This window comes from Melanotaenia boesemani, chromosome 15 (genome assembly GCF_017639745.1).
Source record: "Melanotaenia boesemani isolate fMelBoe1 chromosome 15, fMelBoe1.pri, whole genome shotgun sequence".
Lineage (NCBI taxonomy): Eukaryota > Metazoa > Chordata > Actinopteri > Atheriniformes > Melanotaeniidae > Melanotaenia > Melanotaenia boesemani.
In genome coordinates, this window is record NC_055696.1 from 21,508,276 (window position 1) to 21,534,553 (window position 26,278).

At 38.6% G+C, this 26,278-nt stretch overlaps 1 protein-coding gene across 7 annotated transcripts in view; it reads left to right on the forward strand.

Moving 5' to 3' along the window:
* Window positions 1-2,412: 2,412 nt before the first annotated feature.
* Window positions 2,413-26,278, forward strand: part of LOC121653839 (HMG box transcription factor BBX) — a 31,617-nt gene continuing 7,751 nt past the window's right edge. The window contains exons 1-14 of one of the 7 annotated variants that reach the window (XM_042007526.1): window positions 2,413-2,499; window positions 6,207-6,283; window positions 12,711-12,882; window positions 12,967-13,224; window positions 14,897-15,098; window positions 15,178-15,245; window positions 15,361-15,435; window positions 15,876-15,956; window positions 16,261-16,326; window positions 20,785-21,628; window positions 21,718-21,844; window positions 22,303-22,454; window positions 23,330-23,524; window positions 25,597-25,795. In XM_042007526.1, the coding sequence (XP_041863460.1) occupies window positions 12,724-12,882; window positions 12,967-13,224; window positions 14,897-15,098; window positions 15,178-15,245; window positions 15,361-15,435; window positions 15,876-15,956; window positions 16,261-16,326; window positions 20,785-21,628; window positions 21,718-21,844; window positions 22,303-22,454; window positions 23,330-23,524; window positions 25,597-25,795 (2,426 nt within the window). In that variant the 5' untranslated portion in view covers window positions 2,413-2,499; window positions 6,207-6,283; window positions 12,711-12,723. Of the gene's footprint in view, window positions 2,500-4,783; window positions 4,894-5,255; window positions 5,275-5,403; window positions 5,744-5,846; window positions 5,920-5,966; window positions 6,085-6,206; window positions 6,284-12,710; window positions 12,883-12,966; window positions 13,225-14,896; window positions 15,099-15,177; window positions 15,246-15,360; window positions 15,436-15,875; window positions 15,957-16,260; window positions 16,327-20,784; window positions 21,629-21,717; window positions 21,845-22,302; window positions 22,455-23,329; window positions 23,525-25,596; window positions 25,796-26,278 lie in introns of those variants that run through there. The other 6 variants (XM_042007524.1, XM_042007530.1, XM_042007529.1 and 3 more) reach the window with 6 other exon arrangements.

The following is a 26,278-nucleotide window of genomic DNA, read 5'->3' on the forward strand; positions in this document are numbered from 1 at the left end:
AGCCTGGAGAACAATTGCTCAAGACCACTTTAAAACTTTTAAAGAAGTCTGGCTCATTGTAGCTAAATATAATAAAGAAATGATGGATCAGGACTTTTGCCAAATACTGTACTTTATGAAGGCAGAATTACTTCTAAAGAGCATGTCATTATTTGTTTGTACCTTGTACTGGTAGAGCTAAATAAAGATACTCAGACTTGACTGTGTTCTAAAATCAACAAGTAAAGTGTTCTTATTCAAAACTTTCCAAAGTCATAATGAGTGTTATTACCCAGAAAATGTATCGGCCACTTGTTTTTATTGTTTTTATGGAAATGCAAAAGGTGTCCGACAAATACAAGTTGCAACCGCCTCCTGCTTCTTCTCGATGTACGAACTTCAACACAACTGGAGCCTTGAGGTGCCTGCTGGATGTCGGGATGTGATCCACTTCCAAATCTCAACCATTTACTCAGACTTGTTTCTATTTAAAAACTCAATAAAATCACTTATGTAAGCGGTAACTTCTTAGTATGTTTCAGCATTTACATTTATTTTAGGTAGTAAAACTACAATTTCTTTTAGTTGGAACTGAATTTTGTGATAAAACCCTATGAATGAGTTATTCATACTTCTAATGAAATTTAGAAGTTATGGATACAGATGGGTTTTTGTTAATAAACTAAACAAGATTTTGTAGAACAACATAGTATTTTTACTTAAACTGCCAAGAAATGACAAGAAAGACTATTTATTTTAGAAAGAGGAAAACTGAAATGGAGCAGTGCAGATACTGTGGCAGAACCTGAAGGGCCAAGCTGTGAATGAACATACTGAAGATTTAAACAATGGTTTAAGTTTGTGACAAGCCAGTTTGTCTGCAATGCAGACATTGGAGGATTATGCACCTTTTCAGAGAATGTGTTGCTGGAGTTACTGGAGTTGGCAGCTTGATTTTCTGCTGCTGATGGAGAGCTGAGGATCACCACCAACACCTGACTCGTTTTTTACCTGGGGGTCAGGACATGCCCATCTGCAACTGTACTTTGCACAGTTTAACAATGTTAGCATACTTTGAACAAGTATTCAACTTTTTCCTGTTTTGATACATTATGCCCTGGAATTAGTGTTTTGTTCTGCTCTCTTTTTTTCTTTTTTATTAAATTAACACCTGCTACTTTTAAGGTGCAAAATATTTGCATTTAAGAACAAACAGGAAACTTGGAAGTCTGTATTCACCCCAAATCAGAAGTTTAAAGTCTTCTTTTGTAGCAGCTGCAGTCGTCTCTTGGGATATGAACCTAAGGGCTTGGCTTGAACAAGATTTTATTTTTTACTTTGAGAAGAGTTTAAAGCTGTTATTCAGGAGTTTCCAGACAATCAAGAATCCCTGTATTTCACATACTGACTTTGACAAAGTTGATAATGATCTGCTGGACATAGTGATATTTGTTGTTTGGCCAGCCCAATTTAAAATTTCCTTGATAAGCCACTGGTGAAGTGGGCTTAAAGTAGCACTACATAACTTTCCACGTTTAGAACTGTGTTTCTGACTCATGTTGATGGCATACTGACATTAATTATGTACATTCCCGGAGTCGTTATTGCCCTGCAGCATCCTGTGGCTGAGAAACTGCACTTCACAATTTTTTTTCCATCCAGGATCATCACTTTACAGCATTTTGCTTTACGACATCACTTCATACGCTAGCAACTGAATATCAACCCAACAGCTCTTTTGAACATGCATCATGGCCGATTCGTCAAATAAACCGAAGAGAACATCATCAGAGGAAGAAATGAAAAGAGAGAAAGCGATAGCGCAAGAGGTAAGACCAGACTCAACATCAGGGTGACTTTTACCAGCTGTAGAGATCTTAGAGAAGAGACAGGATGAAGATGAATGCTGACTCAGTAGTCGTGGGGAGGTGCCTCATTGAGAAAATCTAAAACTTGAGTTATGCTGTGTGGCTGTGGCTTTGACATGAATTATGGCATGTGTTGTAAAACCCTCAGCAGCCCATGGAAAATGGAAATTTGGGCAACGTGATATGGCTATGAAGGTGAATTTAGGTCATCTCATTCTCTCCGAGTCAAAACCAACTGTGGACCATAATGTAAACTCAGTCACTGTTATAAGGTAACGCGCAACCTGCACAATGTAGCAGCATTATTTACTAGTTTTGTAAGTTATACCGAGAATAAAACAAATAAACAACTAAATCAGCGCACATTTTCAATCTGTAAATACAAAACAAGCTCTTCTGACATTTTGAAACCTAACCACATCTGTTTTCTGAACACAAACTTTTAGGACTGCCACTTCCGACCATTACAATCTAAGGAGTCCTCTGATAGGTGAAGACAAACTGTCAATCAATATGAAAAACCAATCAGATCTAACCTTTCGTGTGTTGGGCGGGTTTTCTCAATGTGTACAGTATGCTTCTGAACTGTTGAAAATTTTCTATCCTAAAGGATTTAAACATCTATCCGCCTTTAGCCTTTGTGTCCGGACTGGTAAGTGCTGTTAAACTGCTGGTATAAATTTCAGTAACATGTTAGTTTTAAATCAGTTTTCATTCGCTGAACACCCAGGAAGCATAAAACGACTAATCACTCAGCTGACTGTAACAGTGGTTTGTCGTTATCGGACTTTTCTGATGTATCCATCAACGTTTCGGTGTCGTTTGTTCGCGAGATTACGCGAAAAAATTAAGTTAAGTCAGGGATGGAGTTGGGAAGGGAACGCTGTCTGGGTGAGAGCACTTTGCAAACCGGGGGAGGGGAGAGCTGAGATGAGAATTTACTCCCACCTCGAGGAAAACGAAAGTAATTTCTGTTACATTGTGTGACTGAACAAGTGTGTTTTTTAGTGAGAATTAACTCATAATGTTGTTACTTTGGGGGGTTGAGGTCGTTTAATGTGTCGTCTTCGCCGACAATAACATTCATCATCTCCCAGAAGCTGCGTTTCCGTGCCAATGTAAATCCCCACACAGTTACCACGACCACTTCCGGTGTGCGTGTTTAAATAAAACTTAAATGGGACAGTGATTTCCGTTTTACCCTACAGTTCTGTGCTCAAGTATCCATACAGCAGTTATTTCTTTATATTTTACTTCCAAGCTGTCATACTTTTATAGTAATGGTTCAAATGGAAAAAAAAATAAATTGCCATTTGTTTCATGGGTGCAGCCCACATACTCAACTCTGCTGCTCATCCCACAAATGCATTTTCTGTATAAACGTGGCACTATTTAAAAGGGAAATAAACAACCTTTCCAGGTATATAAGTTTCATTCCCAAAAATGATTGTTATAACAAAGGCATAATCACTCAAACACATTGTCCTTACTTTTATGGCTAAATTTAACTTCTTCATTTTTTAAAGTGGTCTTCAGCAGTAATTCTCCAGGCTTTTTGAAGGTGGTTCAAAGTTCTACTTCAAATATTGGCAGCTTTTTTATTTATTTTCAGTCTTGTTCTTTATCATTGTCAGAAGAATAGGTTATTTTATTTAAGCCCTATTTACACTGATCTATGAAAAATTCAAATGCTCATTTTAAATAAAAGTGTTGAATTGGGACACAATTGTTGCCACAGCCTTTAAAGATATTGTTGTATTCTACAGTTCTATGCAAAAGTCTCAGTCTACCCGTTATTTCTTTATATTACTTTAAAGCAGTAATCCTTTTAAGTGGTTTTGATCTAAGGTTCTCTAGACTTTTTTTTTTTTTTTTTTTTTGCATTTTTCACTCATTTTAGTCCAGTTCTTATAGGTGACCAAGAACTCAACTCATGGGATGAACCAGTGTTGCATCTACAGATAAAATTTTTTTAGCAATAGTTGCATCTATCTTATTTGCATTCCATCCATGAAAAACAGCAACGATAACCATTTAACAAAAAATAGGATTTTTTCTTTTGCAGCAACAAGGTGATTCACAAATAGCTACTAGCTGAAAACACTTAAGCTTAGCGTGCAGTGTGTCCTTAAAACATCTCAGGAAACTAGACAAGTAAAGGACAGAAGAGTCTGGGCTGAAAAGCTGTCTTCACCAGATGAACAGGATCTGAAAGATACATCTGGACCTTCAGTTGGTCCATCTGCTGTTGGCCGAAGCCTCATCAGAAATGGTCTCCATGGAAGGATGACTGTCAAGAAGCCATTCATAAGAAAGGGAACGGTGTCAAACAAGAACTGGACCAATAATCAGTGGCAACAGGTCTGATAGAGGGATGAGTATTCCCTAGAGAAGCAGTGTGGGATTATGTAGACAGAGAATGGAACAAAAACATAGAAACATCCAAAGAAGAGCTTTGAAAATTACTTCAAGGAGTCTTGAGAGCTATTTCTGAAGAAATTACAAGAAAGATAATTTAAGAGGGTTTAAACTGTGTTGTTAGAATTGCATCAACTCTGTTTTTGCCTCATATACTGGCTTTCTATTAATGTTTCCATATTTAAAATATTTGTATAAACATTGTACATATTTGTATATTGTACTCTACTGACAAAAATTTAGCAATATTCTTCTTGTGTTTGATGGCAGAATGTATCTAAAATAGACTATATTATGTACAGGTGAACTTAATTTGACTTTCTCTAAACTTTTGAATGCACTTGTACAAATGTTTAGTGTTTAAGTATTTATAGTCTAACATGCTGTTTTGAAAAGTGTCTTAGTCAAGCGTCTTGGATGTTTGTCTCCTGAACAACCAGAGCAAAAACTCTTAATTTGATAAAAATCCTCCTTACTTCCGGGTAGTTTCTGTCTCACTGTCGCGCACTTGACGAAGCTGATCTCTGTACAGCAAGTGCTGAACTGTTATCATGTGTTAATAAGTTTAAAAAAAGGTGGACGACCAATGATGAGAGGCCCCCCTTGGTTCTTGAGGAGAACACTAGAGGTATGTTCAGGGGTGAAGGAAACGTTCATGACAGAAAACTTACGCTTTCATCGATTTTTCGTTAAAACCCGGTCGCTTTTTGCCAGCCTTTCAGCCGCTGAAAATTTGTTATTATCGCTACTCTGGACATGATGTCCGCCTGCTGGCTTTACCCTCTGAATTAGTTTCCCATCGACACCGCATTGATAACCCGAGTTAAACGGGGCGCTTGTTCCTATCACGGTTAAATATCCCCTCTTCGCTGAAAGTGCCGTGTCAAATAAATGTCAAAACAACTGTTTCTCACTAAGGTGGTATGACTTGTCTCCCCGTCTCTCTTCCTCGCCACCCCCTCTCTTCCCTTTTCTATCCGCATCATAAACCCAGACCTGCATGCAAACGGTACAGTTGCAACAGCCCAAACGAGAATTTCTATCCCAGTTTAACCAGTGACTTGTGTCATAGATTGGTCATGAAGCTTTACGCTGTTTCGGAAACGGTTGCATCTTAAAAAACCGTGACACGTCCAGTTAGCAGGAGGCAGAGCTAGCAAGCTAACTAGCTACTTTATTCCCAGTAACCCTGCTAGGAAATGGAGCTGCTGCTCTGCAAAACATTCTCCACATATGCATGTGGCAGGCCAGAAGATCACCAGTTTAATTAACCACCCTGGATGTTTTTGTGCTCGGAGTGGGAAGACGAATCGGCGACATTGTCATCGGAGAGTTTGACAGGAGTGAAATTCCCACTACTGTACTTCGGGTTTTCTCCTCCAAACCAAAGCAAGATGGACTCTCATTCGGCTTGTCTGTCTCGTCACAGCTTAGATCGACATTTTGCTGAGAGATAAAAGAAAAATGTGTGCTTAGAGGTAGGAACTGTTGGGCGAACGTGTCTTTTAATGGCACATCTGTCATGTTTTGTACCGTTATTGAAGCTCGATGTAACAGCACGAGACGGAACAGTCCGATCGAGGGTCAGCAGTTTTACCTGAGATCACATCTAAACCTCTGCGCAGCTCAACGCTTCTGCCGTTTGTTTGATTAGGTTCGTTCAATACTGGATGAAATGCATCCAGTGGTTTTTATTTATCTTTTTTTTATTTATTTATTTGGCCTACATGTTTAGCTTTTGGCCACAAGGGCGGATCGGATCTGATCGGATCGGCTGCACGATAAGTCTGACAAAATGTCCCACGGTTACTTTTCTGAGGTCTTTTTGCTGATCGATGTCTCTCTCACTGATGTTTAAGTCAAGTTGCATGTTTTCTGGCCCAGTGGTTGCAGCGATAACAGTGTAAACATGACTGAGAGCAGTGTCTTGTATTTTTATAGGTCATCGTCATTGTATGACAAAGGCTGTGGCAGATTCATCTTCATCATTCATACAGCATTTCCATAGTTTTTCTTCAGTAAGTATCCCTGTTTTTCCACTCATACATGCAGACAATTACATTGATCAATCATTAGATCATTCATCCATTCATTGATTGATAATTTTGACACAGAATGAGTCCAAACATGTATACTGCATAATTATTATATTTCTTTTTTGTGTGTGTTTTTGGAGGTTCAAAGACTGGCTTTGTAAAGTTTTTCCCACCAGCAACTAAATTCTGACACTGTCAGAAATTTAGTATATAAATGTGTAACTAACATAGAGTTATGTGCAAAAACCAGAAGAGTTTAGATACCGTGAAATGGAGGATGTAGCGTGGAAAGAAAACGGTAGAGGAATCCTGAGCGAGTGGGTAACTACTGAATGTGTTATTACACACCTTGGTAGTCTTGTCAACACTATGCATCCATGTTTATCTGCACCATTTGCCAGGCATAATCATCATCGTACAGTCACGGTACATCATACACACCTTGTTTGGATGCCTGCCGCTCATCCAGACTCAGAGTGAACTTATTAGATAAAACTACACAGCATTAAAAAAACATGAACCAAATGAAAGTTGAAAGTCAGACTTAAAAAAAAATCCAGATAAATGCGCAATGGGTTTAGAATGAACTCTACATGTAAACACTGAGTTACAGTCCATCTGGCTTTGGTGCCCCATGGTCCCTGTTCTCACAAAGTAAAAGATCAAATACAGAGAATAAAGAATTACAAGTGTACAGAAGTGTAAAACCATCCAGTTCATTGGTCGACATGGTAATAATTTGACACCAGCTCGTTTGTTTGTTAGTTGTTTTGAACCATGACGTAATTGGTCAGCTGGAAGAAGCCAAAAACTAATAAGATAAAAGTGTTCATATCTCCTTCTATCATCACAGTATCCAACATAATTCAGTCAATAACCCATTTCCTTCTTGTGTGCATATATACTAGGACAAGGACGGTTCTCCATTAATATAGAGTAGAGAGATTTTATTGTCACTGTAAAAATCCAATAAAGAACACGTCTCTCTCTCTTTATATATATATATATATATATATCTATATATATATATATATATATATATATATAGATATATATATATATATATAGATATATCTGTGTGTGTATGTGTGTGTATATGTATATATGTAGGGCTGGGCGATATGGCCTAAAAATAAAACCTCTGGTTTTTTAGAACCAAATCTGATGTCCGATTTTAATCAATTCTATTTCTTTTTTTTTTTTTTACAAAACATAAATAAACTTATTAAAAACATTTATTTGTTTATATAGATGAATGGCAGCAAAAATAAAGCATATAATGTCATAGTTTTTCCACCATAAAAAAAAGACTTCATATCTTACATAGAAATATGCGACACAATGCATCCGTGATCTTTTTCCATCTGGATCCTTATCATACAGGATCCACTGCAGAAATAATTCCCCTGATGAAGGTTGTCTCTTAACGAGGGTTTGTGGGCTAAAGTTGACTTCTGCATCTCATAGAGAGCAGCATTTCTCACTGCAGTTATACGCACAGCTAAATCCCAGGCATGAGTGAAGGGTCACTTCACTGAAAATCTGTCAGACAAACACCGTTCTGGTGTGTAGGGAAGGCCAAGTCTGCTGCTAACTAACTATGGAAAAAAATCAAGATTTTCATAAAAATAAATCTCCTAAAATGGAAAATTCGATTTATCAATCTTATCGATTAATCGCCCAGCCCAAATAAATGTGTATATATATATATATATATACATGTATACACCAAAATATGCAACAAAGCATTACATAAATGGGAAATTATTTAACCTTAAAAAAGTCTATCTATAAATGAATTGTATAAATGAATGGTGAATTAATTAAGTATATCTTGTTTTGTAGTTCTTGCTGATGCAAATTAGAAGTAGGTTAAAGTACAGGTAGGAAAATATATACAAAGGTGTATGCCTTACATAACTAACATTAGTTATGCAGCCTTCAGATGCCCTTTAATGTTAAATAACATTTTCTTTACTCCAGTATGTTTTTTTTTTTTTTTTTTTTTGCCATGAAATATATCATATATGAACCAAAATAAAAAACAGATATGCTTTTCTCAAATGTAATGTAATCTTTGATAGAGCTGTTTTTTATATATAATGGTCTGGCACTAATTGTAACACAGGGAGTTGCTGTTACAGCCTGTGTCGCGTTAGTATTTTCTGACAAAGTCAAACTAAGGGGGGGCGTGAGTTCATGACGGTGGCTAAAGACAGACTGTAATATTAATAATGTTAAGTTTTCGGTGCTGCATTGAAGAACCCTCCTCCCCTCTGCATTTACATCTTTCCTAAAATACACCTGCAGCTGAGGGAGTGATGAACACTCCTTCTGTACTCTCAGATATTCTGTACACTTGCGTTATTTCTGCAGTTACTAGCTACTTAGCTAATGCTATGCTAGGTTGGGATAACAACAGCCATGTTATTGCTAAGATAAACGGGAGCGCCTTAAGCTAATTTAGCACAACTTTAGCAATGCAGCGTAAATAAAAAGCTGACCGACACAATGAAGCAGCGTCATTACACATGGCGAACAGAGTTAAACTGAGACTGGAGACATGCTGAGTCATTAATTTCACAACATTATTATAAACTTACCTGTCGGCAAGCTCCACTCTTTGTTGTAACCTGGCTGTAGCTACTAGCTACCCCGTTGAAAAGACTGTGGGATTGAACGGAGTCAGAGCTCCATCTAGTGGACAAACGCCGCAAGGACATCATTCTGCACGACTCCGACACTTAACATCTAATGTTTTATGAGAGAATTAAGAATAGATCTGTGTTTAATCGGCAAAACAACAGCCGATATCGGCCATTTTGAAAAGGGCTAATATCAGCCGATTTAATCGGCCAGCCGATAAATCTGGGCCTTTATTTTTATATATATATATATATATATATATATATATATATATATATATATATATATATATATATATATATATATAATGTGTATATATATATATGTGTGTGTATGAATATATGTGTATACACACACACAAATTTTATATATATATAAAATGGGCAGACTGGTTGGAGATGATAGAAAGGAAACAGGAAGTCAGATCAGCACTGGTTCCAACCAAAGTCTGCAGAACAGCATCTCTGAACACACAACACGTCCAACCTTGAAGCAGATGGGCTACAGCAGCAAAAGACCACACCGGGAGCCTCCTGTCAGCTAAGAATAGGAAACTGAGGCTACAATTCACACAGACTCACCAACACTGGACAATAGAAGATGGAGAAACGTTGCTGGTCTGATGAGTCTCCATTTCAGCTCCACATTCAGATGCTAGACTCAGTATTTAGTGGAAACATCATGAAAACGTGGATCCATCCTGCCTTGGATCAACGTTTCAGGCTGCTGCTGGTGCATGGTGATAATGCACCATGTCACAAAGCTCAGATCATCTCCACCTGCTTTCTAGAACATGACAATGACTCCAACGGCCTCCACAGTCACCAGATCTCAGTCCAGTAGAGCAGCTTTGGGATGTGGTGGAACGGAAGATTCTCATCATGGATGCAGCCGACAAACCTGCAGCAACTGTGTGATGTTGTCATGTCAATATGGAGCAAAACCTCTGAGGAAGGTTTCCAGCACCTTGTTGAATCTATGACACCAAAAATTAAGAATGTTCTGGAGGAAAAAGGATGTCCAACCTGGTACTAGGTTGAAGATACTGAAGAGTGGGCTGCAACCCGTCATTACCTCAACTCCAAGTCCGTTAATCCATTGTACAGGTTGTTGAGAGCAACCCGTACAGAGCAACCGAAGATAGTTGATTGAAGCCGGGAACCAACACCCACCCACCTCCATCATTTATCCGTAGCGGAGCAGGTGGAGGAGAACCTCAGAGTGGTGCTGTAATTCCACTTTTTAGTTTTAACATTTTATCTATCAATACATAAAACAAATCTTGAAACAGTCTGAGAGAAATCCTCCCAAAGAAAGAAAAATTTTAGATCTGGGAAAGGTTATAAATCCATTTCAAGAATTAGTCATTATACACCAAGAAAGATTGTTCCCAAGTGGAAAACATTCAGGACAATTATCATCTGGTCGAATTATGAGACTGAGGGAAACGATGCCTCTGTGAATGTTTATCATCGAAGCTAAAGGTGGTGCAGCTTCATCCTTTCTCTGTCTCACCTCCATGTTTAGAGTTATTTGGTTAAAATTGGCTGCTGCTATATGTGTAGTGCGTCTGTATTCTGGTTATTATGGTGGTGGAGTCTTCCTCTCTGTGCTTGAAGCAGTCTGTCTTTCAGAAAGCTTTTCACTAAGATGGGTGGTTTTCACTGTTCTGAAGTACCCAGTTAAATGATGGTGATGTAAATGGATCCTTGAAGGTTTTTTCATCAGGTTTCAGAGGTGTGGGGACTCTGCGTGGTGCTAATGCTTGCTTTAATTCCTGTCATTTCATTTCCATCATGGCTCGTTTGAAGAATTTGGAGTCGGTTAGAAGATGATGACCTTTTCCTCTTGATTTATTTTCCTCAAGCCTGACTTATTTTATATTCCCAGTTTAATTTATTCCTTTAAGCTGATATTAAAAATTTGAACCCAACGAGCAAAAATAAGTAAATGAATTTCTCGAGGCTGCTTATGGCTCCTATATTAAAAGGGGGGGGTGGTCCTCCAAGGCAGCTGAGCAATAAATTAGCATAATAAATGGAGGCCAAATAAAGTGATGGTCAGTGGAGGGATAATTTGGCTTCGCTCCCTGCTCTGTTGCTCCTGTCAAACCAAATATAGATTGAAGCTGCTATTGAGACCTTTGAAAAGATTTCAATGTCTTGGTTTATTTTCACCTCCCTCATTTTGGTATTCAGAAGTTCTTTAAATGCCAGTAAAATACCTCACACAGTCAGCACATTGAATCCAATATTAATCTTCTATCTGTAATTTGTAATCTGGAAATATGATATTTCAGACTTTTTAAAGGTATTTGAATTAATAGTTTTAATTTCCTGCAGATTGTTTGTATGTTCAGTGATATTTAAAGTGCAGTTGCCCAAACTGTACAAAATCATTATACTCTAGTATTTTCAAACATAATGTGTGGTTTATATAATTTTTCTAATAATTTTGCCTGTTATAGGATTAACATGATTATTACTAACATAAATATTCCATTCTAGCTGCTGTAAGTTAAGGTTACACTATATAGATAATTTATCCTCACTGCAAAATTGATGAGTAACAAGAATTCAAGCACTGGTGTGTTAACGCGGGCTGCAGCATTTAACTTAATGACGTCCTGATTATGAGCATATTTTATAGCTATATTACTGTAAGGTGTAAAATGACGGCATTGTACCGGGCATTTTTAGGCATTTTAGAAATATGCTTGTTACTACATAGTTTACCCAGCCAATATTTACAATACCTCGACGTTATAAAGAATGACAAATGCAATTTAGGCAAAAGGTAAAATGTGAACTTTGGACCGATCTGCAAGACTAATGTGGTTATTTTGACCACACATTTTTAGTTTCCTGTCATTCTGGATTAGATGGCATTGAAGTATTCTGTAAAACATGTATATGTAGAGATGGATCATTGTTGTATTTTACAAAATGGACTCAGAGGAGGTTTCTACAGCAGCTGGCAAAGCAACTTAGAGCGAGTTAATGAAGGAGAAACAGCCAGCAAGGCTGGTGGACCACGACAGGTTGTTCTAAAGCAATTGAAACACCTAATAAACTAACATGAGGTATTTGAGACTATTTTGGAGTTTGAGGCCACAATCTGTAGAGTTACCTGCTAGTTTTGTCAGATGTTCAGCATCTTCCTGCTGTTTGACACAGTCAGCTACAGCACATCCATAGCCTGAAGCTTAAAATATGCCACCACCAAGAACATGGCAAGATTTACATGTAGACTGATCAGCGTTGTTTCACGAGAGAACTTATGAATATATGTAAATGATAAGAAATTCCAGGTTGTACTTCAACCATTTCATGAATCCAACTGGGTTGTTGAAGCATCTTAAGGACTGTTCAAAGAAGCAGGATCACCAATGCTCAGTTGCAGGAATCATAACACAAATGTTTGTCAGTTCTTTCTGATAAATTGTTTAAAAAAACTCAAACTCTTGTGCAACCTCAGCTGAAAAAAAGTTGGGTCACTGTTTAAATGTAAATAAAAACGGAATACAATTATTTATGAATCTGGTAAACCCATATTTTATTCCCAATAGAACATAAACAACATATCAGATTTTAAAACTGAGACATTGTACTATTTAATGGAAAATATTAGGTCATTGTGAATTTGATTGCAACAACACATCTCTAAAGTTGGAATTGGGCGATGTTTACCATTGTGTAGCATCCCCTCTTTATTTAAGTCTGTATTTATACTGTCTAATATTAAATTGACTGTTTTGTTTTAGGTGCGGTAGTACCATGAAGAGTGGAGGAAGGGGCAAGGAGCCACCTGTTGCAGGGGAGGTCACCGGCAAACGCCCCAAACGCAAATGCCTGCAGTGGCATCCTCTTCTCTCCAAAAAGGCTCTGGATTTCTCTGAGGAGGAAGAAGAAGAAGATGAAGAAGAGCTGGAGAAGGTGAGTGTTTTACTGGTACCACAGGTCATATGTTTTTATCGTGTGACTATGGCGCAGTGTTGTAATTTCTGAGTTTGTTATCAGCAGCCAGTGCTGTGCAGTCAGGACCGAGATCCACAGGTGCAGAGTGGAAGCACAACAGAGGAAGTTGAGGAGGACTCTAATGAACAGCGAGCCCGCCGGCCAATGAATGCCTTCCTCCTCTTCTGCAAACGTCACCGTTCCCTGGTGCGGCAGGAACACCCGCGCCTCGACAACCGCGGAGCTACCAAAATCCTGGCCGACTGGTGGGCTGTACTGGAGCCCAAAGAGAAGCAGAAATACACTGACATGGCCAAGGAGGTGAGACTCCACCAACACTACTGCCTCTGTACTCTCATTGCTTTCAGCTCTCTCTTACAGTAGCAGGAATATTCAATATTTATATATTCAATACCAAGCACTTCTGTCACAGTATTAGATTTTCACTAGATTTATCTTTGTCTAAATAAATTATAACAATATTCATAGAACATAGAAATACAAGCAAACTATGAAAAATAGGTGACATTACTGTCTCTTAATTCATTCTGTTTTGGGTCTAACTGTACGAGTGTGCAAAAGGAAAATTCTCTTGTCTTTAAAAAAGTCATGTTCTGCACATTTCTTTTTCCAATGTTGATAATTTCTTGAGGCTTTTGACATGCTTTGGTCAAAGCACAACAGAGACAGTACAACAGCTCCTTTTTCCACCACGAATTTCTACCTCTGTTCACATTGACCTATTTTAGAAAATGGGGTTGCTCACTCACTACGCTACACCTGTCCTCTGTCTGCGTATATCACAGCAAATGAGATAAAATTAAGAATATTGAGTACCTGTCAGTGACAGCATACAGTACTACAAAAGACCCAGACCGGAAGTGAAAGAATGTCTTTAAAAAATGTTTTACCAGGAAATCCTGCTGAGGTCAGATGTCTTGCCAGGGAGAAGTTGTAGCATTTTATTTCTATTTCAGGGTGGGAGCCAGTAATGTAACAACTAGGTCAACGATCTGTGGCATCAGCATACTGCACAATTTGCTGTAAAATAGAAAAAAAGATATGTGGTCAATCCAAATAGTTCTGTCATGCTAGTCACCAAAAACAGTAGACGATGTGTTGGATTGTTAGTTTCAGTACAATGGTTGGTAGCCTCACTGTGCAAATGGTCAGCCTATCCATACTACTGGCAATGTCTGGTCCAGTGGGTCATTGCTAGTAGGTCAGGGCTAGTTGTTAGCCTCTCCAGTGTTAACACAGCATCTACTTGCTTACAGACACCAGAGGAAGTGTCTAAACCAGTGAGCCAGTTGCTAGCCTCTTCAATTCACACACATCACAACACATCCGAGATAATAGATAATCCACTAAGTAGTTGGCCTTGGTGCAGAAATTACCAGCCAGGTAGATTGCGTAGTCGCCTTCACATTTGCTACCACCACTTGCTTAGTTACTGGTGTGGGCCTCTCATTGGTCAGTAGATCAATGAATTAGGTTATTAGTAGGCTTCAGAAAGGATATAGACTCCTTCTACAAATATCTAGCCACTAACGGTTCTCAAAAGTCATCAGTTTGGCTCTGTTACTGTGATAAATATTTCAAGGTCAATAGTATTCAATAACCAGTGAAGTACATTACTACATAGTCTACAGTAAATAACAGGATTATCTTATAGTAGCATGCACAGCAAACCCGGCTCAGACCACACCAGAGTTAAGGAAGACTTCACTGGCAGTTTTAGCCTCAGATGTTTACTTTACTTTAAGTGGTAGTTTGGATGAATAGTAGGACAAATAATATCATTGCTGGCTCTCCTGTTTTCCAATTGTTTTAATAACTGAAGTTTTTGGCAGTTGAAGAACATAAGGAAGTCCATCTGAACTTTGACCTTGAGTACTCCTTAAAGTTAAATGTCTTTATTTAAATGTTATAGTCTGCAGTGATAAAAGTTTTTTTTACTGTAACCAGATTAACTTTGTCTTGTTTTTCTTAGTACAAGGATGCCTTTATGAAGGCGAACCCAGGCTACAAGTGGTGTCCTACTACCAGCAAACCAGTGAAGAGCCCTTCCTGTCAGCCAGTCAGCAATCCTCGCAAAAAAGTTTGGTCCATCTCCTGCAACTCACCCAAGGACTCCACTGCCAAAAAAGTGCCCAAAACCGACAGCTTGCCACAGTTAAACTTTGCCATGGCAGGTATGTGTGTGGTAAACAATATTATTTCACAGTGATGTGGTGACGAGTTGAGTTATTTTTGTAACTTCTTCTGTTTAAGATCCAACAAAGATGGGAGGCCTTAGCATGCTGCTGTTAGCTGGTGAACATGCCCTCACAAACAGAGAGGTGCGTCCCTATTTAAACTACAGATACATGCATCTTTTTAATGTCCAGTCTCTCCCATCATGAGTCTCTGCTTTTTAAATAGGCTAAATGACCTTGGTTTTGTTTACTTCTCTAGGTCCCTCCAAGCACTAAACCTAGTTTACCTGACATAGCTGATGAGGGAAACTCCTTTCCACAGGATAAGGATGAGGTGTGTCCTGGGTCTATTTCTCCACAGATTTCAATATATACCTGATCAAATATTCAAGAAAGATGTGTCCCTGAAGTGGTTACTGTGACACTGAAGGCTATAGATACCAATTTATTTACAGATTTAGATAATTTGAAAAAAATATTCCACAAATACTACTTATTGCATGTGTTACCTTAGATTATCCTGGACTGTCATAGAAAGGCATCTGCAGCATTAAAATGGTGCTTGCTTTCTTAATTTTGCACATTAATGAACCATCCAGCTGGTGGTATAAAGGTTTTATGTTAATGTGTCGTGCACTGTGCGCACTTTTGTCTTTGGTGCTTTTGATCGTTTAAAAATAAAAGTTCAAACAGCTTCAGTTGAATAAATGCTTTGAATTGTAGTTGGCTGGATCCACTTCATGCAGGACTGTCTTGTTCTCTTGACTTCTGCAGATTTTGTCTCAGACAACACCAAACAGAGTGCCTGACATAACTGAAAGCAGGGTCAAGTCTGCCCTTTCCCCGGTGGCAGAGGTAGGAACTGATGCTCTGGTTCTTAGTATACGTTGTCCAGAAAACTGGACAAAGGTGCAACAATTTATTGAAACTTTTGTAGATACAAATTGAAGTGCACTGAGGCTGTAAACATGATGCAGATAAGCGGGGAAGCCAGGTAACACTGAAGGAGTCAGACTCTGCTGAAAGTACTTAATTGTACAAGCTTTTCTTCTTTCCTACAAGAAACTTAAAACTTATGAATTTGTTGTCTAAAGTTAATCTTGTTCTGTATCAACAGGCCCTGCGGCATGCTAATCATAATGTTGTGGTGTGTTCACAGTCATCGCCGTCAGTGGCTGCTGAAGGAAAACCATGCAGACAGTCTGCTCTCTTCCAGCTGGCTGAGGTAAGAAAATTATCATTTAATATAAAGACTTGAATGTAAAAAAGAAAGCTACCTCACAACTCACGGTTATGAAATTATAATCAGTGATTATTATAAATTAATTGCAATTAAAACCCTTTAAACTCCACTAAATTGCCAGTGTTATCACTGACATTGTCAACAATTTCGGTAGTGTGCAACTGTAGGGGAAAGAGTGATGGATAGTTTACCCTTTTGGTCAGGGGTGACCAAGTCCGGTCCTCGAGATCTACCATCCTGCAACCCTTCTCGAACATACTTAAATTAAATGACTGGCTCGTTACCAGGCCTCTGCAGAGCTGCGTGATATGCAGATGACATCTGATTCAAGCGTGTTGGAGAAGGGTTGCATCTAAAAGCTGCAGGATGGTAGATCTCGAGGACCGAATTTGGGCACCCCTGCTTTAGGTGATCTACAGAAGTTTTGTAGACATTTATATCCCATCCAGAAGATTGATAATCCAGTTGTAAATGTACAGTGTGTGCAGAATTATTAGGCAAGTTGTTTTTTTGAGGATTCATTTTATTATAGAACAACTATGTTCGCAATGAACACAAAAGACTCAAATATCAAAGCTGAATATTTTTGAAAGTTGGAGTGGGGCTTTTTTAGTTTTAGTATCTTAGGAGGATTTCTGTGTGTGCAGGTGACTATTACTGTGCATAATTATTAAGCAACTTAACAAAAACGAAATATATACCCATTTCACTTATTTATTTTCACCAGGGAAACCAATATAACAACTCAAAATTTACAAATATACATTTTTGGCATTCAAAAACAAAACAAAAACAAATCAGTGACCAATATAACCACCTTTCTTTGCGAGGACACTCAAAAGCCTGCCATCCATAGATTCTGTCAGTGTCTTGATCTGTTCACGATCAACATTGCGTGCAGCAGCAACCACAGCCTCCCAGACACTGTTCAGAGAGGTGTACTGTTTTCCCTCCCTGTAGATCTCACATTTGATGAGGGACCACAGGTTCTCTATGAGGTTAAGATCAGGTGAACAAGGAGGCCATGTCATTATTTTTTCTTCTTTTAGACCTTTTCTGGCCAGCCACGCAGTGGAGTACTTGGATGCGTGTGATGGAGCATTGTCCTGCATGAAAGTCATGTTTTTCTTGAACGATGCTGACTTCTTCCTGTACCACTGCTTGAAGAAGGTGTCTTCCAGAAACTGGCAGTAGGACTGGGAGTTGAGCTTGACTCCATCCTCAACCCGAAAAGATCCCACAAGCTCATCTTTGATGATACCAGCCCATACCAGTATCCCACCTCCACCTTGCTGGCGTCTGAGTCGGAGTGGAGCTCTCTGCCCTGTACTGATCCAGCCACGGGCCCATCCATCTGGCCCATCAAGACTCACTCTCATTTCATCAGTCCATAAAACCTTAGAAAAATCAGTCTTATGATATTTCTTGGCCCAGTCTTGACGTTTTATCTTGTGTGTCTTGTTCAGTGATGGTCGTTTTTCAGCCTTCCTTACCTTGGCCATGTCCCTGAGTATTGCACACCTTGTGCTTCTTGGCTCTCCAGTGATGTTGCAGCTCTGAAATATGGCAAAACTAGTGGCCAATGGCATCTTGGCAGCTTCACGCTTGATTTTCCTCAGTTCATGGGCAGTTACTTTGCGCCTTGTTTTTTCAACATGCTTCTTGCGACCCTGTTGACTATTTTGAATGAAACGCTTGATTGATTGTTCGATGATCACGCCTCAAAAGCTTGGCAATTTTAAGAGTGCTGCATCCCTCTGCAAGACATCTCACTATTTTTGACTTTTCAGAGTCCGTCAAATCTCTCTTCTGACCCATTTTGCCAAAGGAATGGAAGTTGCCTAATAATTATGCACACCTGATATAGGGTGTTGATGTCATTTGACCACACCCCTTCTCATTACAGTGATGCACATCACCTGATATGCTTAATTGGTAGTAGGCTTTCAAGCCTGTACCGGTTGGAGTAGAACAACATAAAGAGGATGATGTGATCAAAATACTCATTTGCCTAATAATTCTGCACACACTGAAGTGTCTATTCAGAGAGACTATGGTAAATCCACAATGAGTGATCCATGATAATATCATTATTTATTTATTTATTTACATCATCATAAAAAATTATCACAGTTACTACGATGTTGCTAAGCGATCTCGATTTTGACCTGGAAATGATGATGAAGCCAATTCCTGTGAAACTTTCCACCAATCAGAGAGCTTAAATTGACAGTAATGTCCAATCAGGAGCAGCCAAAGATAACAAATGAGCAGAAAGGTCTGTGTGTGTCAGAAAAGAAGAAAAATATTGCTCCTCAATGGCTGGAATAAAGCCAAGAAGACATTGTTCACACAGAGTGGCACCAAAAGCAAGTTGGGTTGGAGTTGGTTTAATAAAGAGAGCAGGTAAATAAGTAACATAACACCTGGAGGAACAAGTGTAAATATGTTAACAGTTTCTGTCGTGTGTTTGTTTCAGTGCCAATATTTTCTTTTCCTGAAAGTCAAGATTTGAATGAATGATATGCAGATGAGATATTAAAAACATATACAGACCAAATATAGCAAAAAATGGCTTTGAGTTTAAACGGTTATTGATTTAATTATCTGTTCAAGCTGATTTAAATATTTGTTTCAAATCCTTGAGAATGTCAGTCTTCATTTACTGGTACAAGTTGGGCATTGCAGTTTTTGAGAAGAATATATTTCCTGGTAATTCATATGTCTTAGTCTATATGTATAATCTTTGACTCAAACCAAATCCAAAATGTGAGATTACTACAGAAGTATCAGAATCAAAATATGTGCTGTTGTGTTGAAGTAAATCCATCTGCAGTACAGTATACATATACATATATATCTATATATATATATATATATATATATATATATATATATATATATATATATATATATATACATATATATATGTGTGTGTATATGTATATATATACTACCGTTCAAAAGTTTGGGGTCACTTCCCTATTGAATCCCATGGCAAAGTGATCCCAAACTTTTGAACGGTAGTGTATATATATGTCTAAAAAACATAATTTAGAATGAAAAACACCTTTAAATCAGAGAATAGCAGCCCAATTAATCTAGGATTTAGTGAAGCAATCTCTGATGAGCATTGTGCAAAAGTAGATGCCAAAAAAGTTAATCTGTGTAGTTTTACACGTTTTAACACCGATATGTCCTGACAGAACCACCAGATGAGCCATTTTGGGACCATATATGCCATTAACCTTTCAGAGGTGCCAGACTGGAAAATTTATTATATTTCATTGTCACCATGCTGTCACATTTTACATTAGCCACTGACTGAAAAGCGTCTACAACAGCGAGTTACAGAGAGAGGTCTGCAGCTTTAATTCCATTGAACTGGGTGGAGGATGCAGAGATAAGTTTTCAGATTAGTGATATTTGCATATATAACACTGCAGTGTTTGGCTTAGAAGTGAAATTGTTGAATTGATTTTAACAAATGAGCAGAATGCAGTTACGATAACACTAACACTAGGTGGCAGTAAACATCTTGTGTGCTGCAGAAGACTGTCAAACAGAGATTAATACCATTACTACTGTAGTTAACCAAAGGGGAGATCATGCATATTTGTAACATTAAGGCAAGGCAGTTTATTTGTACAGCACATTTCATGTACAAAACAATTCAAAGTGCTTTACATAAAACATTAAAAGCATCACAACTGGTTAAAAGAAAGCATTCAGAAACCGTAAAAGGCAGTAACAAATAGCAAAAATTACAATAAAATCATAAATTACATTTATATGATTGAAAGTAAGATAAGTTAAACAGTTTGCGTGCAGTTTTCATGCGGCGCAAGACAAAACCTGGATTTAAAAATGTCTACATTTGGTGAAAGTTTAATCTCCACTGACAGTTTGTTCCACTCGTTTGCAGCATAACGGCTAAATGCTGCTTCTCCATGTTTAATCTGGACTCTGGTCTGGCCTAGTTGACCAGTGTTTGGATCTAAGAGCTCTGCTAGGTTTATGTTCTCTGAACATATCACAGATGGATTCTTGATGTATCAGAAGGGTTTTAAAATCTATTCTGTAACTGACTGAAAGGCAGTGTAAAGATTTCAAAACTGGTGTGTGTTCAGATCTCTTAAACCAAAGATATCGGTGTGCGCATCTAGCATCGCTACCAGTTTTCCAATTAGGAAATCTTCAAGGAAGAGACCAAATAATTGTCTAGACAGAGTTCCTGCAGGGAGGAGATCCCATATTTACTCCACATATAAAAGGCTCCATCTGACAGATGAAAATGTGTAAGTTTTGAAAGTTGGCGCAAAGAGAGACAGCTTCGCTGACTGAACATCCTTGAAATTAGCTTAACAAAATGGGATTGGTTTTGCAGTGTGGAATAGGCTTATTTTCAAGATTTAACACATTTTTCTTTCTGTTGTTCAGATGTGTTTAGCATCTGAAGCTGGAAAAATGGACGCAGTTGTGTCTCAGCCAGAGGACAGCTCCTCTACAGCCTCTCTCCAGCAAACTACCATCAAGCCAGAGATCAAAGAGGAGAAATCCGACACTGACTACTGTCCTCCCTCTGCTCACACATCAGCCCTCTTTCCTTCTCTTCCCTCTGTTACTTCTACCTCCACTGATGCCATTCCCCAACAACAGAGCAGCCAAAGTGCACGTGTCAAAAAGAAGAACAAGAAGAAAGAGGCGGCCGAGTCGAATGACGGCGATGAGATCCCAGCAAAGAGGATCAGTAAGAAGTGTAACCATTCAGAATCAAACGTGGACAGTGTCTTTACTACGATTGAGGCGGTGGCCAGAGGAACCTGGATGGATACTGAGGACAAGTCCAAGAAGAGGATCCATGCTGGTCTGACGGGTGGAAATACTGGTTTGCCTAAAAAGAAAAGTAAGACCAAAGCTAAGACACTAGTGAAAGAGAAAGAAGAGGAGGTGGAGGACAGCGGTGGGCAGTATGGCTCCGCTGATGTGGAGCTTAAGGAATGGATGGCTGACATTAACACCAAGACGAAATCAGAAGAAGCTAATACAGAAAGCACAGACCGCCAGGGTGACACTCCAGAACCTCCAGACTTTCACCGCGACTCTTCACCCACTAAGCTCAAAGAGGAGGACAAGGGGAAGGAGAGGGCAGCCGACATGGCCTGCGAGTTTAACACAGAGAACCGAGGCTCCAGGAAATCAGAGCGCAGTTGTAAAGGCGCCTTGTATAAAACTCTTGTCTCTGAGGGAATGCTGACTTCACTGAGAGCCAACATTGACCGAGGTATCCTTTTTGACTCGACAGCACAGTAATTAATACATGTAGTTAATAAATATGGATGATTTTATCTTGTTTGACTGACTTGTAAACAGGTAAAAGAGGCGCTTTCCGTGCCTTTGATGATGCTAACTGGAGTCATGACAGCTGGACAGTCTCACAGATTGGACCTAATCCCAAGAAGCTAAAAAAGTCCAAGTCCAAAGATGAGTCTTCACAGGGGTTAGTCATGTTTCCTCCTGTTATGGTGACAGAGTACACAGTAGTTTTCCAGAATAGCAGCAGAACAGATTATTTTGGTTCTTTTTTTTAATGTTTTTTTAATTTTAGGTGCTGGTATTTCCATCATGCATTTGCACCTCTGTTCACACTAACATGTTTTTGGATCTGAAGTTACCCACTCCACCCCTTCCCTCCTCAGCATCTACCTCTTCCTCAGAGCAGTCAATAACATACAAAGCACATTGTAATAATGTGATAAAGCATGCAGTAAATGGTCTGAGAGCTCAGACCCACACAGCCAATTAAGCTCAGACTATGCCACGCAGCAAACTGAGCTCAGAGGCTAAAGATTGTTTGCAGCAATCTTAATCATCCCCCCCCCCCCCCCAAAATCATATCTGAAAACTGGGATAGGTTTCAGTTTGGCCTTTTTATAACCTGATCACTTCTTTTTTCAGACTAGGGAAACTGGAGGAGGAGTTTGAAAAGAAGTTCAACAGCCTGCCACAGTACAGCCCAGTGACCTTCGATAAGAAGGGGTCAGCTGTCACCAGGAAAAAGAAGAACGACGGCTCTGCTAACCAAGAGGACACGTCTAAAGCTGGAAAAGGTAGGAATGACTAACAAAAGGTGACCCCTCTGAGTAAAAATATAGACTGAATCATATCTTCTCATTTCATCTATTATCAGAGGTGTGAGATATCCCATAGATTTCCAGTACAGATGGTTTTTGGCAGGATACATTGACATTTACACAACAAAACAAGCATCATTTATAACAAACAGCACTTTCTAATAGTTCAACTCTTTCCTCTTCTGACTTCCCTTCAACTACTTGTACAATAAGATAGGTGATCAGTTTACAGAGGATGTGAAGGTATGTTACACCATGTTGCATGCTGGGTCATGGCCTATTTTCATTAAGTTTTGTTTGGCTAAAAAACATCTAATCTAGTGGATAAGAGATGGAAAACGTATTCAGATATTATTGGAAACAGTTGAATTATACTACTAAATGCACAATCTGCTATTCATAAGCCAATGATGTCAAAATTTTCATCCTCCACAAAATCTGGCCCATTTTTTTAGAATCACTATATGGTTAATAAAGATGTGTTTCACTATTTAAAATTATTTTAATATGTGTATCCTTCAACTTGCAGTGAACAGATGTGTTTAACATTTGATTATGAGGATTAGAAGTGATCTGAAATTTAATTTTAGAGGCTGATCCAACATTTTGAGTTTAAAAATATTGTCCTGAAGTTGGAAATAAGGGTCAATATTATGTCTAAACAAACCGATGCATCAAATCAACTTCACATTTTTTTTAGGAAATACTCATGAATCATCCGCTGAGGACTTTAAAACATTCATTACAGACACATTTCCTTAGAAATTAAAATTTCTGATAACAGGACTGAAGAATTTTTGTGTAGATGTTCATTACTGTGCGGTAGTTAAATGTTTTTTTCTTCACTGCAGTGGCTCAGAGTGATTCCACCACACTGGATTCAGCTTCAAAAGCCAAATCATGTGCCCCCCTTGCCATAATGTTCCCAGATGTCCAGGGCACCACGAGTATGGAGATGCTGGTCGGCAGCCAGAAGAGGAAGGCTCGAAAGACCAAGATCACACACTTGGTGCGCACAGCTGATGGCAGTGTGTCTCCAGCTGAAGGTGAGTCCCAGATGGCTGGAAAAGTCTTGAGTCATACCTTGTTTCCTTATTTACTGTCAGGAATCTGGGAAATATAAACAAAAAACTGCCTGTGTCCCTTTAATTGCCCCTCTGGGATAACGTATTTTGAATGGAATTTTGAATTGAGTTGAATTGAAAAGAAACATAAATGGAATTGCTGGATTTATTTGTTCGGGACAAAATCCCTATTTTGTGTCTGTCAGATGATATCTTTGGTCATTTTTATAGGTGCAACTAAAGAAACAGAAACAAATGTGTGTTTTTGACAAGCTGCTGGTAACAAAGAGCCTAAAGATCACATTTAATATTAGTTCCTAGCTAAATTATCAGTTCTGTGTTGAGACAACACTGGTTCATCCCTTGAGTTTGGAGCCTTTTTATGCTTGAATGATTTTTAGGTCAGTGTTAAGTTGCTGTCATAACCCGGCTCACGGCTATAACAAAATTACGCCAAACAACAGATAAGGCCAATTATGATAATTTATTAACGAAAGATGAACCAAAACTAAGGCAAAAAAAGATAACCATGAAGTGTGGCTGTCTGCAAAATCAGAAGTGTAGGTGCGTGCATGGTTGTGTGTAGAATGTAATGAGTGCAGTGTTGTATGGTGTAAAGCTAAACTAAAAGTAAAGCAAAAGGCAAGGTGCAGCGAGCGCAGGTGCAGCCTGGGAGCGGAGCGAGGAAAAGAGAGGGATGAGGCCGGCCGTAGGCGGGTCTTTTATACACGCAATGGGTCCGGCCCTTGACGCACGCACACACAGCCAGGTACACTCCAGCTTCACCTGCACACACACATAATTAAAGAACACGGCCACAAAGAAGAAGGGGCCGTGACATTGCTTAAATACAAAAAACACATTCCATGAAAATGGTCATGTACAAGGACTGGACAGAAAATCAGTTAAAAAGTAGAAAATGCCCAAATAAAAACTGAGAGACCTTCAGAAAGTCTGAAGAGCCAGTTTAAGATCATTTTGTGTGCAGTAATCCTGACCACCTGAACTGACTCACCTCATAACACAAACTAAAGAGCGATTAAGAAAAACATAATTTATCCCCTGGCCTTCGAAATATTTTATACTTAAACAGAAAAAATCTAACATAACATGAACTAATGAGGAATTACAGTTTTTTTTTCGAAAGATTGCAGTTCATGTCTTCTGTGTTGTTTCCAAATGTACATAATTCATCCCACAGGCCGGTTTTGGCCCCCAGGCCCTACGTTTCATGGCATGAAGACTACGAACAGATTGGCAGAGACTAAATGAAACCGAGGGGTATATATGCACAGAGGGCTAATGAGAAACAGATGAAACAAATCAAACCAGGTGAACTAATGAACAGAAAACAAAAAGCAAAACAGACTACACAAGGGAAGGAACTACAGAAATAAAACAGGAAACAGAACTAATCACAAAACCAAAAAAAACAAAAACCAAGATCGTAAACAAAGATCATGACATATATTTTATAGAACAAAGATCAGATTGTAAGGATATAAAAATGAAATCTTTTCATTTACAAAAACACCAACAGAAAGAAAACTAAATTTACATTTATGTGGCCTCCACTTGTGAGTGGTTATCTATGTCTCTACGATTATGCCTACATAGTCCTACTTACTTACAGCTTCCACACAGCTTTAAGTCTGATCATTTCTGCTCACTATATAATAAAATAAATAGTCTTAAAACCACAATGATTGTTAAATAAAAATGGAGCTAAAAGTTTGCTGTTAGAACCTGATGAGTACATAGACAATAAATGCATATCTTGATGGGATAGCCATGTATAACAACAGTGAGTAAAGGACCCTAAAGCAATATTTGTCTTTAGTTTTTGTCATTATTTCTGTTTGGACTGAGGATTAGTTAAAGTCTGGAAGCCACCTGAATACTGAAAAATTAATAGAGATGTAGAAGAAAATGTGAAATAATTCAGCAATGATAATGTTCACTTGGATGTTAGACTGTGATGTCTTTGTTAAAATGTAGTGTAGTAAAATCATGTGTGAGTTCATGTTTGTGATTTTTTTCTTTTTTTTTTTTAGCTACAGAGGACAAAACTAGGGACCTGAACCAGGAACAGGATAAGAAGCCATTACCCCAACAGAATTTATGCAATGAAAAAAGGTGCTACAGCAGTCCCAGAGCGGAGGAGGCAGAGAGGAGCACCGTACCACAAGAGCTACCTGCTTTCTTCAGCTTGGCCGCCCTCGCTGAGGTCGCCGCCATGGAAAACGTTCACAGGTAAACACTCCCAGGCCTTTTTACGTCTGCAGAATATGCTGTGTGCTCAAATAAGGGACTTTTCTTGTTATCTGAATCAACATGTTAAATATTAACGTTGATATTTTCATGATTGTTCAGTGGATTATGAGGAGATTTGTTTTAATTGGAAGTTTTGACATTTTCTATTTGGGTGTTTCTTATTGTTTGCTGTAATTTAGTTTGAATGCCACAGTGGGATTATATATATATAGCTTATATAAATATATTTATATATATGTTAATATACACTCACCAGCCACTTTATCAGGTCCACCTTGCTAGTACCATTTTTCCTCCAGAACTGTCTTAATTCTTGGTGTCATAGATTGAACCAGGTGTTGGAAACATTCCTCAGGGGTTTTGCTCCATATTGACATGACAGCATCACACAGTTACTGCACATCCATGATGAGAATCTCCTGTTCCACCACATCCCAAAGCTGCTCTACTGGACTGAGATCT